Below are 19,679 nucleotides of genomic sequence, written 5' to 3'. Positions count from 1 at the left end.
AAGGGATAGTAATTCTCTGTCACTATCTCTTTTAAATCAAATTCTATCTTCACCCCCAGGTACCTCATCATTCTGTTCTGCCATTTAAAGGGAAAACATTCCATTAGCTGTTCTTTTCGTTCCCTTCCCATACCCCATATAATTGCAACACTCTTATCAAAATTGATCTTCATGTTAGATAATCTTCCCACTATCTCAAATTCCTTCATCAAATTTGGCACCGAGATGTGAGGGTCTACCATATAAAACAACATATCATCCGCATATGCAGAAACCTTATGTACCTGTCCCCTCACTTCTAAGCCCCGTATGCTGGAGTCCCCCCTGACCCGACACAGGAACGGCTCCAGCGCCAGAGCAAAAATCAATGGTGACAACGGGCAACCTTGTCGCGTTCCATTTTTTATATCAAATGTCTCTGACAAAATACCATTAACTCTCACCCTCGCGTTAGGATTCACATATAAGCTCATTATTCTAGTACGCATGTTCTCCAACAATCCCACATGCTTTAATACCCCTTCTATAAAGGCCCACTCCATCCTGTCAAAAGCTTTTTCAGCATCTGTAGACAACAAAACGACAGGATTGAAGTGGGCCCTAGTCCAGTTCACCAGATTTAAAGTACGAATGATGCCATCTCTGGCCTCATGGCCCCCCATGAATCCCACCTGATCAATATGAATCAGATGACCCATAAGCAGTGCCAGTCTATAAACCATGACCTTAGCAAAAAAATGTACGTCCACATTTAACAAGGCAATGGGTCTATAACTCTGGCACTGCATTGGATCCTTATCTTCCTTATATAATAATGAAATATAGGACTCCAGTATACGGGGCGACAATCCCTGTCTTTCCCCTTCTCTTATTGTTATTCCATTAAAAGCTTCCCCTAAATGTCCCACTAGTTGTTCACTAAATCTCTTATAATAATCTGTTGTTAACCCATCCGGCCCCGGGACTTTACCTGATGACAACTGGTTCTGTATTTTTCGGGACCGCTCGGCTTTTTTTTCTTCCGCGCACGTCACCTCTCAGTTCATGTGAGCGCGCGTGCTCACGTGATCAACTGGCGGTGACAGTGTGCGGCCAGCACCGCACACATCAGCCGGCCCCTTCTCAAAAGTACGCATGCTTTTCCTACCACGGCCACCGCGCGCCTGGCAAGATGCTCGTGCACTGAAGTTGAACAGTGCATGAGCAGGGAAAAGGATGTTCGTGCTCTGTCAACGGCTCTGCAAAGCAAAGCAGAGCGGCTGAGCGCCATATTGACTGTGGCAGAGAAAACAAAACCTGGGCAATACAGCTGCAGCATACAATTTGGAGATATAAAAACAGACAGAATAGGCTGGAAAAATGATAGGATCATTGAAAAGGTATTTCGTATATTTACTTAAATTTGGTTTAGGTTTCCTTTAAGTGTGGATATTCTGGGGTTTAGAGGCCAGTACACATCTCTTGCACAGCTCATTAAAACATTAGTCCTTTTAAGCTGCCTCCATTAATGCATTAAGAAACATACTGACATTTGAATAATATTATTGACTTAGAAGTACTTCCGTCAAACACTTCAAAATTAAAATCAACAATGGGGCTCTGGCCTGTTATTGAGAGGTTCCAGTTGTTGTCCTGACATTCATTTTGTTCTGTTACGATTCACACAGTTGGCAGCAATCTCACTTTGGAAAGGGTCCTGAAAGAAGCCTGTAAACTGCATGCTTCTACGTACCACAATCCACAACTCTCAGACCAGACACTTCACATCACGGCATTAGGTCTAGATTTCTGATACTGCAAACTCCAAAAACTATACCCATGGCTCCCAACTGCCCCTATTTTGGAGGGACAGTCCCTCTTTGGGAACCCAGTCCCCCTGTCCCTCATTCTTCTATTTCTTCTATTTGTCCCTCTTTCAAGACTGATGTACAGATCTATGTAAATATTATATATACCGGTATGTATTTTTCTACTGTTTAATTGACTCTAAACTTTATTCCCAGTGGTATAGCTAAGAAGCTATTCGCCCCAGTGCGGGTTTTACATCGGGCTCCCTAAAGTACTCTATACATAACAATTTATATGGTGCACCAAAACCTGCCAAGGACAACCACAGTGTCAGAGGTGCAAGAAGGATATGGGGAACAGTTTGTTAATGATTACTAGTATTCAAACCATCTATAGAAGTGATTATTACCAGCACAATACAAATAGAGATACTGCATTTGAGGGAGGGCGGAGCAGATAAAAATGGCGCAGGCCAAATGGCGCTGCAATAGGCGGCAATAGTACAAGCCATAATTAGAGGACAGCAGGTTAAGTTATGGTGCGCAATAAATAGTGGGCGTCTAGTGCACGCTATTTATCCGGTACCATAATTTAATCTCCCTGTTTGCCGCAAATCACAGCTTATACTATTGTGTATGGAGACAGGGGGGTTGGTGTTAGGCAGGCAGAGAGTGTAGTCTGGGTTTAGGCAGAGGTAGAGGAAGGGTTTAGTGTGAGAGAGGCAGGGGGCTTTGAGGCAGTGTGAGAGCCGGTGTGGTCGCAACCTCTGCATCTCCTATTGCTACGCCACTGTTCATTCCTATTCCTTTTTTTTTCAAATGTTAATATGAAAGAAAATGAAAGAGGATAGAAAGAACCAGTGTGGTCTAAAATATAAAAAAACATTTTGTTGTGTGAAATCTTTATGGTAGCCGTGACTAGGGGTGTGCCAGGGGTGTGGTGGGGGGTGTGGCAGAGGCGTGGCTTAACCACTTGAGGACCACAGTGGTAAACCCTCCTAAATCCTTCTTGAGTGGCAGAACCCACAAAGTGTCTATGGGGCCCTTCCTGTCCACCCCTGTAACACTTAAGTATGGGGTGCCCCAGGGCTCAATCCTCTCTCCCCTGCTTTTCACGATTTACATGCTACCGTTGGGAAAACTAATCCAAAAACATGGCCTGACATACCACTGCTATGCAGACGACACCCAACTATATCTTTCCTTCAAGCCTGGTGTGACAGACCCAACTCTAACTATAAACGCCTGCTTACGTGAAACTACAGCAATGGATGAATGACAACTGGCTGAAACTAAATGCAGACAAAACTGAAGTCCTTCTGATTGGAGGGCAGAGCATGATAACAAAACAACTTAACTTGCAGTCTTCACCACTGGGAATAGGAGGCACGGATCTACGCAGCTCTGATCATGTGCGTAGCCTGGGAGTTCTAATTGATGGGGATTTAAACTTCAGAACTCAAATCTCTGCTGTGGTGAAATCATCCTATTTTCACCTGAAGAACATTGCAAAAATCAAGCACCTCATACCCCCAGAAGATCTGCCAACCTTAGTCCACGCCTTCATCACATCCCGACTGGACTACTGCAATGCTCTCTACACTGGCCTTCCAAAAAAGGTCTTGTACCGCCTACAGCTGATACAGAATACTGCTGCCAGACTGCTAACCAACCAACCCCGTCACTGCCACATAATGCCAGTCCTGCATTCCCTTCACTTGCTACCTATAGAATGGAGGGTCCTATTCAAGATCGGCCTACTGACATTTAAATCCCTGAATAATCTAGGCCCTGGATACATGAAAGATATGTTACAGCTGCGTAGCAATCCCCGCATTCTCAGATCCACAGGTTCTAATAATCTAGTCATACCCAGAGTCCACTTGGAAACTTTTGGTCCCAGAGCCTTCTGTCATGCTGCCCCTACGTTTTGGAACTCCTTACCTCAACAGATCAGGACAGCCCCATCCCTGGACGTGTTTAAATCCAGACTGAAAACCCACCTGTTCAGTCTGGCATTTGCAGAAATATAACTTTTGTTGTGTGAATACTTCATCCTACTAATTACTGAATCTGAGAGAGCCTAAGCGCTTTGAGTCCTATGGGAGAAAAGCGCTATAGAAATGTTATTGTATTGTATTAAAGACCAGGATGCTGTTTTCATAATTGGCCACTGCAGCTTTAAGGCCAAGCTGCAGGGCCGCACAACACAGCACACGAGTGATCCCCCCCCCCTTTTCTCCCCACCACAGAGCTCTCTGTTGGTGGGGTCTGATCGCCCCCCTTGTGTTTATTTTATTTTTTTAAATCAATATTTATGTTCATTCTTTTTTACTTTTTTTTTTACAAATTTTGTGTGTTGGGTTTTTTAAGAAATCCCCTCCCTCCCCCCAGCCGGCCAATCACGTAATCGGCTGTCATAGGCTTCTGCCTATGAGAGCCGATCGCTCTCTTGTCAGCTGTGTCACACAGCTGTCCCCAGTACAGCGCTGCTGCTGATCGCAGCGCTGTGCTATGTAAACAGACGGCGAACACGCCATCTAACAGTCTCCCAAGCGGCAATAGCCGCTCGGAGACTGAAGACGGGGCGGAGCTCCACCCCAGCCCCCCACCCCCCGAGAAGGAGATGCACGCACCCTGCGCGCAATCTCCTTTAGTAGCCGGCTCCAGGACCTGATGCCAATGCCGCGGCGGCCACGCCCATGGGCGTGGAGCAGTCTGCAGGTAGTTAAGTGTCCCTTTTCCTTATCTCAAAAAGTTGGGAGGAAAGTACTACATTTTGTAGTGATTATATCGCCAGTTAAGGTTATTATGGGTTATTATTAAGAGCAAAATGTGCAGAGGCTGCATAATACTGTTTCCCCCAAAATCAGACCTACCCTGAAAATAAGCCATAGTATAATTTTTTAGGATTTTGAGGGGGCTTGAAATAAAAGCCCTACTCTAAAATTCCAGGCAGCTAAGGTATACATATTAAAAAAGTGAAATGAATTGGCAATAGAATGCAGCAGGACAGATAGACTCTTCACCAAGGCAGACACTCCAAAAAGAATTGCACTTATAACACCCTACAAGACCCAAAACAATATGGGATGGCAAGTGCTGAGCTATCAGTAAATGTAAAACAGAAAAATAAGACAATCGAGAGCCTACTATAGCTTAGTAAGCCTGGGTGTTAAATCTGGACAGAATTTGTTTGCAATATTACAAAACTGGGTTGCCTATAAGGTACCCACTGTAGGCGCTGGTGGGGAAAATGACCTGTCCCCACCCAGGTTAAAAAGTTGTTCTCCGTAGAAATAGAAAAAAGGGGTAACACACCCCTCCACTAAGGTGGACAAAGTACTGAAGAGATATTGAAACAGGCGCTAAAACAGGGTAAAATGTATTAAAAGGGAAGGCAGGTAGTGGTGGACTTACTTTCTATTTGAAGACTTGGTTTGTCAATTTCAGATAACCACAACTATTTATTAATCACTCCAACAATGCAACGTGTTTCGTGGGTCTGCAGCGGCTTCATCAAGCAATCAACTGCTCTACTTGGAGACAGTTTCTTTTTTATTGGCTGATGAAGTGGGCTGTGGATCCACAAAACGCGTTGCATTGTTGGAGTGAATAATAGTTGTGCTTATCTGAAATTAACAAACCGTCTCTTCAATTGGGAGATAAGTCCAAGACTACCTCCCATTTTAAAGGAAATATCAGGCAGATTTATTTACCTGGGGCTTCCTCCAGCCCCTGGTAAGTATATGTGTCCCTCGCAGCAGCTTTGTGAATGCTAGTGGCGCAGCCACATGCTCGCGCATGAGCAGTAGCTGCCAACCTCACCGGGTCGGTGGCTGCTGCGGAGAGGACCCCAGGCGACCCGCTGAGAACGGAGCTGCAGCGAGGGACACATAGGCTTCCAGGGGCTGCAGGGATCCCCAGGTAAGTAAATCTGTTTTCTTTTTATTTGCCTGATATATCCTTTAAACTGTTTTTAATACATTTCGGCGCCTCTGTTTCAATATCTCTTTTTCTGTAAGTATACTGTATATACTCGAGTATAAATCTAGAAATTTAGGTCTGATTCACTTTTAAAAAGTGTAGGGGTCGACTTATACACGAGTCACAGGCAACACTGAGCACACTGAGTAATGTGTGTACTAATAGTGACATTCCCATTTGCAGCAATTTACCCAGTGATAAGTGATACTTTGAGGAAAAGAAATGCCAAGAAAACTCAGGTCTGAAAGTCCTGGCCACAACAATTAACAAGGAAAGGGGCAGGGGGGAAATACTGATCTGCAGGAAGGGGAGTGAATAATTGCAGCATGTTGGGGCCTGGAGGAGCTATTGGCTGCACTTAAAGAGACACTGAAGCGAAAAAAAATATATGATATAATGAATTGGTTGTGTACTATGAATAATTACTAGAAGATTAGCAGCAAAGAATATTTTCTCATATTTTTATTTTCAGGTATATAGTGTTTTTTCTAACATTGCATCATCCTATAATATGTGCAGATTACACAACACTCAGCATTCAAAATGAGTCTTTCAGAGCAGTCTGTGAAGTAATGAACTCTCCTCTAGCAGAGGAAAAGTAAACAGTTCAATTACAGTTGAGATAATAAAAGTCAGATAACAGCCCTCTCCACGACTAACTTAGTCGGAGAGCTTAATAGCTTTTTTGCATAGAGATAACAACTGGAGTTTCTCAACTCTTCCTGTACTGGAAACAATTAGACTGATGTATCTGATCTTAATGTTTTTTTTCTTAGCTGTACTACACATACAAATCATAATATCATCATTTTTTTTCCGCTTCAGTGTCTCTTTAACCTCTTGACGACCAGCTAACGCCGATTGGCGTAAACTGGTCGTCTGCAAGTTTCCATGGAAACGGCCGCTCGTTCGAGCGGCCTTTCCATGTCCATTCACGGAGGCTGTCTCCGTGAACAGCCGGAGAGCCGCCGATCGCGGCTCTCCGGCAAAATGTAAACACGCGGGGAAGAAATCCCCGCTGTTTACATCATACGGCGCTGCTGCGCAGCAGCGCCGTAAGCCAGATCGGCGATCCCCGGCCTCTGATTGGCCGGGGATCGCCGGCATATGATAGGCTGAAGCCTATCCTTCAATGCGCAGGACGGATAACCGTCCTGCGCAGGCCATGGAGGGAGAGGGAGGGACGGGAAGCCAGGGAGCGCCGAAAACGCTGCGGAGGGGGGCTTTGAAGAGCCCCCCCCGCAAAGCGCAGAGAGCCGGCGGCGATCAGACCCCCCCAGCAGGACATCCCCCTAGTGGGGAAAAAAGGGGGTAAGTCTGATTGCCCTGGCTAAAACCTGATCTGTGCTGCGGGCTGGAGAGCCTACGCAGCACAGATCAGCCAGAAAGCCACTGGTCGGCAAGTGGTTAAGGGACAAGAGTGGTTAAAGGAATACTTAAGTCATGTAAAAAAAATGACTTTTACTCACCTGGGGCTCCCCTCAGCCCCCTGCAGCTGAACGGTGCCCTCGCCGTGTCCCTCCGATGCGCCTGGTCTCGCCGGCGGCCACTTCCGGTTTGGCCGTCACCGGCCGACAGGCTGTGAACGCGGCTGATTATCCACGTCCCCGGACGCAATAGCATTATAGAGGGCGCTATTGCGTCCGGGGTCGCGGATAATCAGCCGCGTTCACAGCCTGTCGGCCGGTGACGGCCAAACCGGAAGTGGCCGCCGGCGAGACCAGGCGCATCGGAGGGACACGGCGAGGGCACCGTTCAGCTGCAGGGGGCTGAGGGGAGCCCCAGGTGAGTAAAAGTCATTTTTTTTACATGACTTAAGTAATCCTTTGATGGCTGCAATACTGTATGCATTGCAGTCATTAACCCCTCCTGAGCCCCAAGTGCAGCCATTAACTTTTTTGGATAACTTTTTTCCAGCTTAAGAGGGTTGAATATTGGAGTATTCAAGTATATACAGTAGCTTTTTGTACTTGGAAAAATGGAAAAAGGAAATAGTCACAAGAAAGTCATTCTGGTATTCAGGGTTTGGAGGATTATAATGATTTTCCAGAATTTGATGACATGACTATGCTTAAATACAGTACATGTTGATTTTTTTTTTCAAGAATAAATGTAGACAGTTGTTCATGGAAAAATTATACATCCATTGAAAATAAGCCAAAAGGGCTGATGCCCACTGCAACCCCACTGCTATTGCCTATTGGCAGCGATCGGCAAAGCGCTGAAACAGTGGAACCCTATCTATTGTGCAGCACTGCATAATATGTTACCGCTTTATAAATAAAGTATTAACAATAATAACCCTATGACGTGGCACTGAAATCAATTTTCAGAGTAATTGGCGTAGTGGGGGTGGGGGCAGTAGGTTCCACACTAGGACAAAATACATAGATATGTTAGATGCACATTAACATAATGCATTAACATCTTCTTGTTCAAAACTGAAAAACTATGATGAATTTGGTGTGTGTGTGTGTGGTCTTAATAAAGGGCCAAATAATTGTGGTTTACTAAATAAATCATAGTCAGCAGACATAAGGATAAAAGCTGTACATTACTTGGATGGAAAATGATATGCAGCTCTTCATAGTGGAACATTCCCTTGCTAGGAGCCCAGTAAAATCACACTTAATAGCTAAAGGCTCTAACCTCAAGTATTTGTATTGCTTGCTGGAGTTAGGACAGAGAAATGCATATACTGGCACAGCAGCCATAATTGCACTTAGCTCTATACAGTATATACTGTACTTATAGCTCCAGATTAGTGCAAACACATACGCTTTACCTGGGCTATGTGCAAGGAACAGAGAGACCCACAAAGTGACCCACTTACAAGAAGGAGGCCCAGGGATCAGCAATTAAAGCAAACCTGTGGAATTCTTAGGTCAAAAATGTAGATGCTTACCTCGATAGAGGAAATTCTCGGAATGCTCCCATGGCTTCCCCTGCCCCTACATCACACCGTTTCAGAATGGGGAGCCCCCCACCATACAAGAACAAGCCCAGCCACACTGCGCAGGCACAAGGAGCAGCACACCTGTGAAGTAGCAAGGAGCCACCACTCTGCTCAGTGTCAGTGTGCTAGGCGTCTGCACTTGCACAGTTCAGTCGTGCTCTGTCGACAAGCTCAGAGGATCCCTGCATTGAAATGGTGAGGCTTGTCTCTACTGAGGAGGAATATCTAAATTGGGCGCTTTTTTCCTTTCAGGTACAGTTTATGGAACAGTCAGAATGTTCATATTTCAGAAACCTGCTAGATTTCATGTTTGCTTGCATGAGCTCACTGGCTCCAGCCTGCTGATCACCTGACATCTAACTGCTAAACAGTAACCAGCACAACTGCCATCTTTGTGTTTACTATTTAAAGTGTTTTACTTCAGCTTACATCTGGAAATATGCCTGAAGAAGGGGACTAGATCCCAGAAAGCTTGCATTATTTAACTTTATCAGTTAGCCATTAAAAGGTATTACTTTTACAAGACTTTGTTTTTTCTACTTACATAATGTCCCTGTAAGCTAGATTCTGGATCATAATAGTTCCCTTTAAAGGGAATTAAGCACCCTTTCTTTCACTGGAATTTCTCCTGACTTGTAACAGCTATAGGAGCTGCCATGTCCCCCCCCCCCCCTTTCCTTCTTGCCTTCCTTATGCACAGAAGTCCCTATCAGAGTACCCAGCAAGCTATCTTCACACATTACCTCTAGATACGCTCTTTAAAGAAATTGTCCTAATAACTCACCCCCTCTGTTGATGAAAAGGTATTGTTTACTTCTTGCTAATGAGTACAATAAAACAATTAGCTGCCTGAAATGTCTGCGGACAGGCTGGACCGCAGGTCTGCTGAAGTAAGCTATTAAAACTTAAAGAGAAACTCCAGTGAAAATAATGTAATGAAAAAAGAGCTTAATTTTTACAACAATTATTTATAAATGATTTAGTCAGTGTTTCCCCATTGTAAATCTTTCCTCTCCCTGATTTACATTCTGACATTTATCACATGGCGACATCTTCACTGCTGGCAGGTGTTGTCTGTGGAAAGAGATGATTCAAAGGCTCTCACAGTGGGATGTCAGCACCCTGGTGCTGTCATCTCACTGTGGGCGGGGTTTCACTACAATATCAGACATACAGATCCACTTGATGATCTGTTTGAGAAAAGGAAAAGATTTTTCATGGAAAGGGGGGTATCAGCTACTGATTGGGATGAAGTTCAATCCTTGGTTACGGTTTCTCTTTAAAGAGACACTGTAAAACCAAAAACGTCCCCTGGGGGGGTACTCACCTCGGGAGAGGGAAGCCTCCGGATCCTAATGAGGCTTCCCCCATCCTCCTCTGTCCCACGGGGGTCTCGCTGCAGCCCTCCAAACTGCTGCCCGACAGACCCGACAACCTGTTCAATATTTACCTTTCCAGGCTCCAGCGGGGGCGCTGTTGCAGCTCTTCTGACGGAGATAGGTGGAAATAGCCGATCTCCGTCGGGTCCGCTCCACTGCGCAGGCGCAGGAGACTTGTGCCTGCGTAGTAGAGCGGCCCGACGGAAATCGGCTATTTCCGCCTATCTCCGTGGGAAGGAGCGGATACTACGCCTGCACTGGAGCCAAAAGGTAAATATTTACGTCGCCGCCGCTCCGGGAGGATTTTCGCCACCGCCATGGGACCGATGAGGACGGGGGAAGCCTCAATAGGATCCGGAGGCTTCCCCCACCTGAGGTGAGTACCCCCTAGGGGAGTTTTTTTCGTTACAGATTTATTTTAAAGGGAACCTAAACTGAGAAGGATATGGATTTTCCTTTTAAACTAATTCTAGTTCCCTGACTCTCCTGCTGATCCTGTGTCTCTAATACTTTTAGCCACAGCCTCTTATGGCCCATACTCACGGGCTACATATGTCGCCGCAACACGCGGCGCGCGCGTGTTGCAGCGGCAGGTCGCCCGTGAGTATGCACGGGCGTGCACCCCGAACCGTCGCTGATGTCGCCGAGCGATTGAACCGTTCAATTGCCTGGTGACAGTCGCCGCCGCAATTCCGCCGCAACTGTCGCTAGTCCACGTGAGTACGCGGACTAGCAACAGCAACAAGATAAGTAATCCATTGGGCTTCCGGCGGGGGGAGGCGCAACAGCGACAGCTTCCGCCGCATCAGTTGCCAGGTCCCTCCGCCGTGTGTATGCGGAGGGACCTGGCGATGAGCTGTTGCCGGCCTGTCACGCACACGCTCACGTGTGCTGGCGACAGGCCACTTTTGGCCCTCATGAGTATGGGCCATTAAAGGGGACCTTCAGCCTAAACAAACATTCTGTCATCAAGTTACCTTAGTTATGTTAATTAGAATAGATAGATAATATAATCTCTTACCCACCCTGTTTTAAAAGAACAGGCAAATGTTTGTGATTCATGGGGGCTGCCATCTTTGTCATGGGGCAGCCATCTTTTTGGTTGAAAGGAGGTGACAAGGAGCAGGAGACACAGTTCCAACTATCCTGTGTCCTGATTACCCCTCCCAGCTGCACACGCTAGGCTTCAAATGTCAAATTCAAAATGTAAAAAAAAAAAACAGCAGAATGAGAACAACAAAATCAGAAATCCCATCATGCTTTGCACAGCATCAGGGGAAAAAAGCCCGGGCAGTTTTCTTTTGTGCAGCTAAAAATGAGGCTTGTATAAGAGAAACAAAGTTCTGATGCTGTGAAACTGTTAAAGGTCCACTATCGCGAAAAAAGTAGGCAGTTAAAAGGTGACAGATGACAGGTTTTGGGCCAGTCCATCTTTTTAAAGAGAACCTGTACTGAGTAAAATTATTTAAAATAAACACACGAGGTAACGTCAAATGAACATTACATAGTTACCTTGCCATCAGTTCCTCTCAGAAGCTCACCATTTTCTTCTTACAGTGATCCCTTCCAGTTCTGACAACATTTTGTCAGAACTGAAATATATCAGTTGCTGTCAGTTATATATCGGTTGCTGTCAGTTACAGCGGAGAGGAGAACTGATGTGTCCATGTTTCCCTATGGCTCAAGTGGGCGATGTTACAGTTTAACAGTGTGCTGACCAGGAAGCTGTTATGCGGTAATGGCCATTTTCAAAATGGAGGACGGAGAATTCCATTGATCACAGTGGACAAACAGGATGCAGGAGAGGAAAAATAGATTGAGTAGTAGACTACACAGGAGGTAAGTATGACTTGTGTATGCTTATTTTGACTTTTAATGTTCAGTTCAGGTTTTCTTTAAGGGGGATTCTCAGGGCTTTCTTTGTTTTCAACAGCATTTCCTGAACAACAGTTGCAAAATCTAACTGACATAATAGTGTGCAAGTGATTAGGGAGGCCGGCTGGTATCTTGCTATTTTGGCAGTTAACCTCCTGAGCGATAATCCCGAGCTGAGCTCGGGGTATGTCGCGCAGGAGGATTTCTCAGGCCCCGCTGGGCCGATTTGCATAATTTTTTTTTTGTTACACGCAGCTAGCACTTTGCTAGCTGCGTGTAACTTCCGATCGCCGCCGCTCGCCGCCGATCCGCCGCTACCCGCCGTTCCGCGCAGCCCCCCCCCTCCCCAACCCCTTGCGCAGCCTGGCCAATCAGTGCCAGGCAGCGCTGAGGGGTGGATCGGAACTCCCTATGACGTCACGACGTCCATGACGTCGGTGACGTCATCCCGCCCCGTCGCCATGGCGACCAGGGAAGCCCAGCAGGAAATCCCGTTCTGAACGGGATTTCCTGCTTACTCTGATCGCCGAAGGCGATCGGAGTGGGTGGGGGGATGCCGCTGCGCTGCGGCTATCATGTAGCGAGCCCTGGGCTCGCTACATGATTTAAAAAATAAAAAAAATTAAAAAATAGTGCTGCGCCACCTCTTGGGCGATATAATTGTATCGCCCAGAGGGTTAAACTGCTGTTCAGGAAATGCTGTTGAAAACAATGCAAACCCTTGAAATACCCTATGAGGAGATGGATTGTCCCAAAACCTGTCGGTTCTGACAGATTTTAAATGCCTACTTTTTTTTCGCGATAGTGGTCCTTTAAAGAAACACAAAGCCTTTTCAGTGCTGCTGAGTCGATTTTTAGTCCGGAGGTTCACTTAAACAAGTATACAGATAAGGTGCTCTGACTGAACTCAGACTGGATTAGCTGCATGCTTGTTTCTGGTGTGACTCATTCACTACTGCAACCAATAGACAAGAGAGCTGCCAGGCAACTGGTATTGGTTAAAAGGAAACATCCATAGCCCTCTCAGTTAAAGTGAATCTCCATCCTAAAAATAAAAATATGTCAGCAGTGCTATAAAGAAAAGTTATATTTACCTGCTGAGTCTCGTCCCACGAAGCGGCCCCGAAGTCCCCGCAACGCTCCACTTCTGCCGATTGGCCCCGCCTCCCCTCGCTCCTCCGAGAAAAAACGCCCGGCTAATTACTACAGTAAATAGCCGGGCGTTTTTTCTCGGAGGAGTGAGGGGAGGCGGGGCCAAGCGGCGGAAGTGGAGCGTTGCAGGGACTTCGGGGCCGCTTCGTGGGACGAGACTCAGCAGGTAAATATAACTTTTCTTTATAGCAGTGCTATACAAATTGTTGGCATGCATTTTCCATGTGCTATTGAGATGCCCTGGATGCTAAAATGGTGCTCGTTCACTTTAACGTATTGCATTCCTGGCCTACAGGAACACTAGTCCCTGAAAACCTCACACACTTATTAAATGCTTGGTAAAAGTCCCATGTTGACAATGCATGGCCGCATACCGAAGGATATGTGATGTGTGATGACTTCTTGATGTGTTCCATTGCATCATCACAATGGCTCAGCCTCTCATAAAGTCTATGAGTCTGGCATTACATGTATGCCACTAAGGAAGGAGGGGCATAGCTGATGAGGCACTAACTTAAATTTATTCTGTCACATGTACATAATTTGACTTGCACCATATGTGCAACATTCATTACGTTGCTTGCCTAAATGCAGGTAAAAATGAAAAGTGCTCTGTGCGCATGCCAATTTTATCAATCAATTTCATGATGAGATGAACCTGGGTACACAACACAATACCTAGTACTTGATTAAGGTCCCTTTCTATTTTTTTACGTTACAAATGTTAAAATTACAGAGCTCTATGCAAATTAAGTCAAACTTTCTCGTAAAAAGTAAACAGAAACCAAAATATTTTCATCTGGATGAGCAAACAATTCCTGATAACTAGAGAGTTGTCTCAGACTTAACCTAATTATTTATTTTTGTTAGGAGCTGAATAAACCAAGTTTTACTTCACATTGACATGGCTGTTCTAGATTTCGCTGTCAAAATGTAACCACTTACAATGCCAATGATAATATGAAACACCAGGACAATTCTATATAGTTCTGCCGCTACACATGCAATTAATTATTTCAATGTTATTTTCAGCTCTGGTTTACATTAAATGACACCTGAAGTGAGAGGGATATGGGGGCTGAATAGACCCTGAAAAAGATGTTTGACTGAATTGTTTCAGGTGTGTGATTCAGACACTACTGATGCATGAAAGATCAGCAGGACACAGGTAACTGGTTTTGTTTAAAGCGGATCCGAGATGAAAAACTAACTATAACAAGTAACTTGTCTATACATCTTATCTAAAGTTTAGATAGTTTACACAGCAAATCTAGCTGCAAACAGCTTCAACAGAATATGAGTATTTCTTCCTGTGATACAATGACAGCAGGCATGTTCTGTTTGTAAACATTACAAACAGGCAAGCTGATCTGCATCTCCAGCCATCAGCCTGTGAAAACCTAATTCCCCCTCCTTCTCCTCCCCTCTGCCTCTGAAATCTCTGCCTAGTAACACCTCCCCCGCCTCCTGCCCAGACTGAGCTCCCATAAGCCCTTGCTACTGTCTGAAAATGCCAAGGCACTCTGAAAAGCTGTGGGCGAGGCTTGTTTAGTTTATAGGGAATTAGAGTATTAAAACAAACAAAAAGTATTTGGCTTGAGGAATGCCCTATAAACTATATGAAAGGAACATAATTATGCAATGAGTAAAAGTTTATCTCGGATCCACTTTAAAAGGAAATAAATATGGCAGCCTCCACATGCCTCTCACTATTGGTACTAACATGTGTTTCTCATGTGTTTCTCATTGCAATGAGAGGGAAATCAGATGATTCTGTTTATCATTTTCTTGTAGGGCAAAATGAGAGGGTGGCAAAAAAAAAAAATCTGGTGCCAAATGTAATGAAAAACATTGAGCAACTATCAACAGTTCTAGACGGAAGGTTATTTAGAAGAATGATCTATATTTTGTAGTATATTCTGAGAGCAAGTTAGTAATTCCTGAAACTTGATAACAAAAATGGCACATACCGGTATTTCTCACGCCGTGCTGAAGCTTCATACTCTTGTTGTCTGTTTTCATGGGGCTCATATTCTTCTTCCTCTGCGTAATAATCATGTATTTGTGTGCCAGGGTCTTGGTGGCCTTCAGAAGAGTGGTCAGTTTTCACTGTATAACCAGGGGATTGTATGCCTGTTGCAGGGCGTGTCTCAGCCTCATGGTCAGAAGAATACGGTTCATTAATACTACTGGTGCTTTCGGTTCCATATGCTTTGTCTCCAGCAGGTTTATGATGAGCAGAGTACACCGAGACATTCTCCACAGGATCGATGTTCTCTTTATCTTCATGGTGGATTTCCTCATGAAGCCCTGTCACTTTGTTGTCAGTTAGGTGAGTGATTAAAGAAGAGACAGTATCTTCAACTCTGGAGGGCTTCTCCAGAACCCCCCGACTTGTGCTTTGGTTTGGCTCTGAAACCTGACTCTGTGAGGTCTACAAGATAAAAGGAAAATATATATTACTTACTAAGATAATTTACAATAATAACAGTAGAACAAGTCCAAAGCCCATCATAATCTGGCCACTATAGGATAATTCCAATTTTTCAAACTTGCAAATTTAGTACAAATTGAATGTAGTTTGGAACTCGGCTAATCCAAGCCAGCATGATTTGCATTACATCTGCATGCAGTTCTGAAATATTTGCATCTCTATTCACTACCCCTTCACCTCCTGCTGATACGGTAACTAGTGCTTTCCACTCACATTTTTCTGCAGAGTGATTCATAATGTTCCTACAGCATTGATAATAAAGTGTTTACCAAATGTTACGGTCATTATAGTTTACATAGTTGGTTAAATTAACACTACGTACCCATGTTGCAATTTTTCAAGCAATATTTTTCCTGCAATTGGCATTTTTTTTGCACAACAAGAGATTGTTTCCACAATCTCATGCTGTGGCCGTGTGTGCACAATTAAATGAAAGTTTTGTGGCATGCTGCGTTTACGACCTTCACGGCGGAATAGACCTTTAAGATCCCTGAAGACTCCCACGCAATGTGCCACAATCGTTTCAACTCTCTATTGTGCCCATCGTGTGCCATCACATGATGTCGTGTTCCTGCAGGTAGAAAGAGGATCACATCGCTGTTGGTTCCCCGATCCATCTTCCAGTGAGTATGGGCCTTTAGTCACTGCCCAGGAGGCATTGCATATAATGGATTTCAACCTGAAGGATATGGCACCGTTTCTCCTGCTGAACAAATATCCATGTGCATTGTACACGCTTTCATGTATATGTTTGCAGGGTTGCTATGCAACCATATGGTTCGACCATCCTTATGAGTATTTTCTAAGAGAGATATATAGAGAGGCATGCAGAGTAATAAACAGACCACAATTAGATTAGACAATCTTTCTATAAAATCTACAGTAAGTATCTTTTGTGAATTCCATCCCTTAGATGGGGAATTCACTGCCTGTCAGTTGTGCCCATGCACTGGATGGAAGCTTGCTAGCACTTGGTACAGGTGGTGAAGATGCGGTCACCAGATTAAGCTACATCTGAGTGCAGCAACAGCTCTGCTCAGACGCATCATATCACTTTTTTTTCTGCTGGGCAGGGGCGTTGCTAGGATCCTAAGAGATCTGGGGCACTTTTTGGGCCCCAGAAAATGGGTGTAGCCATGCACCACAGTGTGGGTGTGGTCATGGGTGGAGTCAAATTTATATGAACTTAACAGCAGTCTAAGTAGGCCTGCCCAGCCAAATGTTGGATGAAGCCGCCTGTGGATGTAGCATATCACATAAATTGGTAGAGTTACCTGGCTTCTGTGCTGGCTTGTCTGGCTTCCTGCTTGACAGGCTGGCCTGCTGCCAGGTTATCTGGCAGTTCCCCCATACCATTCCCTGACCTTCTATTGGACCCCCTCCAATGCTTCCACAAGAGGCGCTGCAACTCCCAGCATGCCCCCTTAGAAGAACCAAAGCTTCCTGCATGCCCACATAGAGGCACCACAGCACCCAGCATGACCCCAGTTGATGCACCTGGAGGACATTCAGGGCACCCAAGAATATATCTGAAACACGTGCCACTGATCTTTGGGCCTAGCAATGCCCCTGCTGCTGGGTATCCCCACCATTTGCATCAAACTGCAGGCAAAAGGCGCTAGTGGCCAGCAGACGGGAGACTGAACTGCTTCAGCCGTCTGTCTCAAAGAGGCCTTAGTGAACACAAATGCAGATTTCAGGAACATGTTTAATTACAACTTACTTAACCTTAAACTATCCCCATAGTTCCAGTTTTCATATCTATAGCTAGGTCCTAGGAGGGCATAGCAGCCAAATCAAGCTTTACTGTTGGGTCATTAGCTCCCGCCAGCAGTAGATTAATGTAGCGAGTCACTTCATGCACTGCACATTGATTAGGGTCAGTTAGAACCCATAAGAAGCTAAGTTTGCAACTACCAAGCTTCAACCTCTAATCGTTGGACGGACCAGAGTACATAAAAGCAAAGTTCATTCATCTCTATCATTTACAACTGATAAATAAACTGATGTGAAACTCTAGAATTTTTGTGTTTACTATTGGTGCTGTTGGTACTTTATTTAAATGTTTAGAAAAGTGAGGTGAACTGTCTTCTACTACTAACACAGTTAATGGACGTCATGGCTTTTAACCCTATATAAACTATTGTTCGGATGTCTCTTGGCTCTTGAAACCCATAATCCCCTCCACATTTCCATATTTCAGCTGACTCTTCCACAATCATCACAACAGAAATGTGGTCTTCATTATACAAATATTTTCAAAGCCCTGTGGAGCACCATCTGCCTGCAGTTACTCTCAGGAGGCTTCAGAGCAATTCCACGACATGAATTTCCCAGCGCAAAATCCTTCACGTCTGTTGTAGAACTTAGCTTTCCAGAAACTGCTTTATCACTTCAAGTTATACACTGACATGATGTAAGACTATGAATTATCATACTTTACAGTACTATAAATTTGCCAAGTTTAGGAGCAGCCTAGTATTATACATACGTTTGTTGAAATGTTGAATTCTGAAAGAATGGAAAGCAAGCATTTGTTTTCTCTTGAAGGATTAGCTGAAGGCCCTAATCTGACTCATTACAAAAGCTGATTATGGTTGTCATCGTTTATCTAATGAAAAACAATGCTAATTGCCTGAAGCGCATGCATGAAAAAGGGGCGGGAGGAAAAATGGGTGCGGGTTTTCGTTAATAAAAAATATCGCTAATATTAATTTTGTTAATGAAAAAAATTTGGTAATGTCTACCAATATTCTTAGTTTTTAAAGTGTAGATGATGTGTATTATCATAATATTGCCAAATGAAAATTGTTAATAACGATAATAAAACAGTTGAAAATCTTACCGATATTTTACAACAGCTTAACCCTACCTCTCTGTTAGAGGGGAGATGAATGAATGGGAACGCATTTCCCATTCATTAATCTAAGTCCCTGTGTCCATGATCGCTGGCATCAATGTCATTGTGACAACTGTGTAACAAACTAAACTTCTAGGTAGATTATGCGCAAGGACAATTAAAAAAAAAACATAAATATGTACCTTAGGGACTGAACTTTTTTTAATATATGTGTCAAGAGTGTATGTTAATGTTATTTTTTAAATTATGGGCTTGTAATTAGTGATGGACGCAAAATGAAAAAATGCACCTTTATTTCCAAATAAAATATTGGCGCCAAACATTGCACTAGAGAAATATTTTAAATGTTTTAAAAACCAGGACAAATGGGCAAATACAATGGGTGTATTTTATCCACAGAAGGACGTTTTATTTTCAAACTAGAATAGCCAAAAACTGAGAAATAATTAATTTTTTCAATTTTTTCTTATTTTTTTTCTGTTAAAATGCATTTAGAGTAAAATAATTCTTAGCAAAATGTACCACCCAAAGAAAGCCTAATTGGTGGCGAAAAAAACAAGATATACAGTAGATCATTTGGTTGTAATAAAAAGCAATAAAGTTGTAGGTGAATGAATGGGAGGCACACTGAAATGTGAAATTTTCTCTGGCACAGAAGGGGAAAAACCCCTCAGTAGTGAAGTGGTTAAAATACAAAAAATGCTCTCGCACACACTCACTTGATTCTTTCATGCAGTGCATGGCAGCTCCGGGCCAAAGTATACCTACAAGTTGTACAGGAATCTTTCTACAGTTACATCATAATAACTGTCACATGCATTTTAACAATTCTGCTACCATAGGGGAATTCAGATAATAATCTCAGGGCATACACTATTCAAATTTTTCTCATTCTCACACATCACAGTAGATCCCGGAGAACCGGTTTTCTACAAGGACTCTCTCTAACACAGGTGACTTAATTAATAATTCACGTTTTGAGCAAAGCTGTCACTGTCCCAGCAGACATACAGTGAGCTGAGTCAGGAGATTTTGTGAAACTCACAGCTTAAAGAGAACCAGAGACGAAGCACCCTCATGTATTTTATTACATTTATCAGTGGGAACATGACAGTAATCACCTACCCTGCTTTTAGTTTCATTTTTATCTGCTTAATTAGTCTATTAGCAGCTGTGATAAGAATCCCCG

At 44.0% G+C, this 19,679-nt stretch overlaps 1 protein-coding gene across 3 annotated transcripts in view; it reads right to left on the bottom strand.

Moving 5' to 3' along the window:
* The window catches only part of TNKS1BP1 (tankyrase 1 binding protein 1), a 169,419-nt gene that overhangs the window by 60,068 nt on the left and 89,672 nt on the right, over nt 1-19,679 (bottom strand). For all 3 annotated transcript variants that reach the window (XM_068255583.1, XM_068255585.1, XM_068255584.1), the window contains exon 5: nt 15,107-15,570. In XM_068255583.1, the coding sequence (XP_068111684.1) occupies nt 15,107-15,570 (464 nt within the window). The remainder of the gene's footprint in view (nt 1-15,106; nt 15,571-19,679) is intronic.

The sequence above is a fragment of the Hyperolius riggenbachi genome, chromosome 10 (genome assembly GCF_040937935.1).
Source record: "Hyperolius riggenbachi isolate aHypRig1 chromosome 10, aHypRig1.pri, whole genome shotgun sequence".
NCBI classification, from domain to species: Eukaryota; Metazoa; Chordata; class Amphibia; order Anura; family Hyperoliidae; genus Hyperolius; species Hyperolius riggenbachi.
The sequence above is the reverse complement of the archived record's forward strand: the minus strand, read 5'-3'. Positions and strand labels throughout refer to the sequence as shown.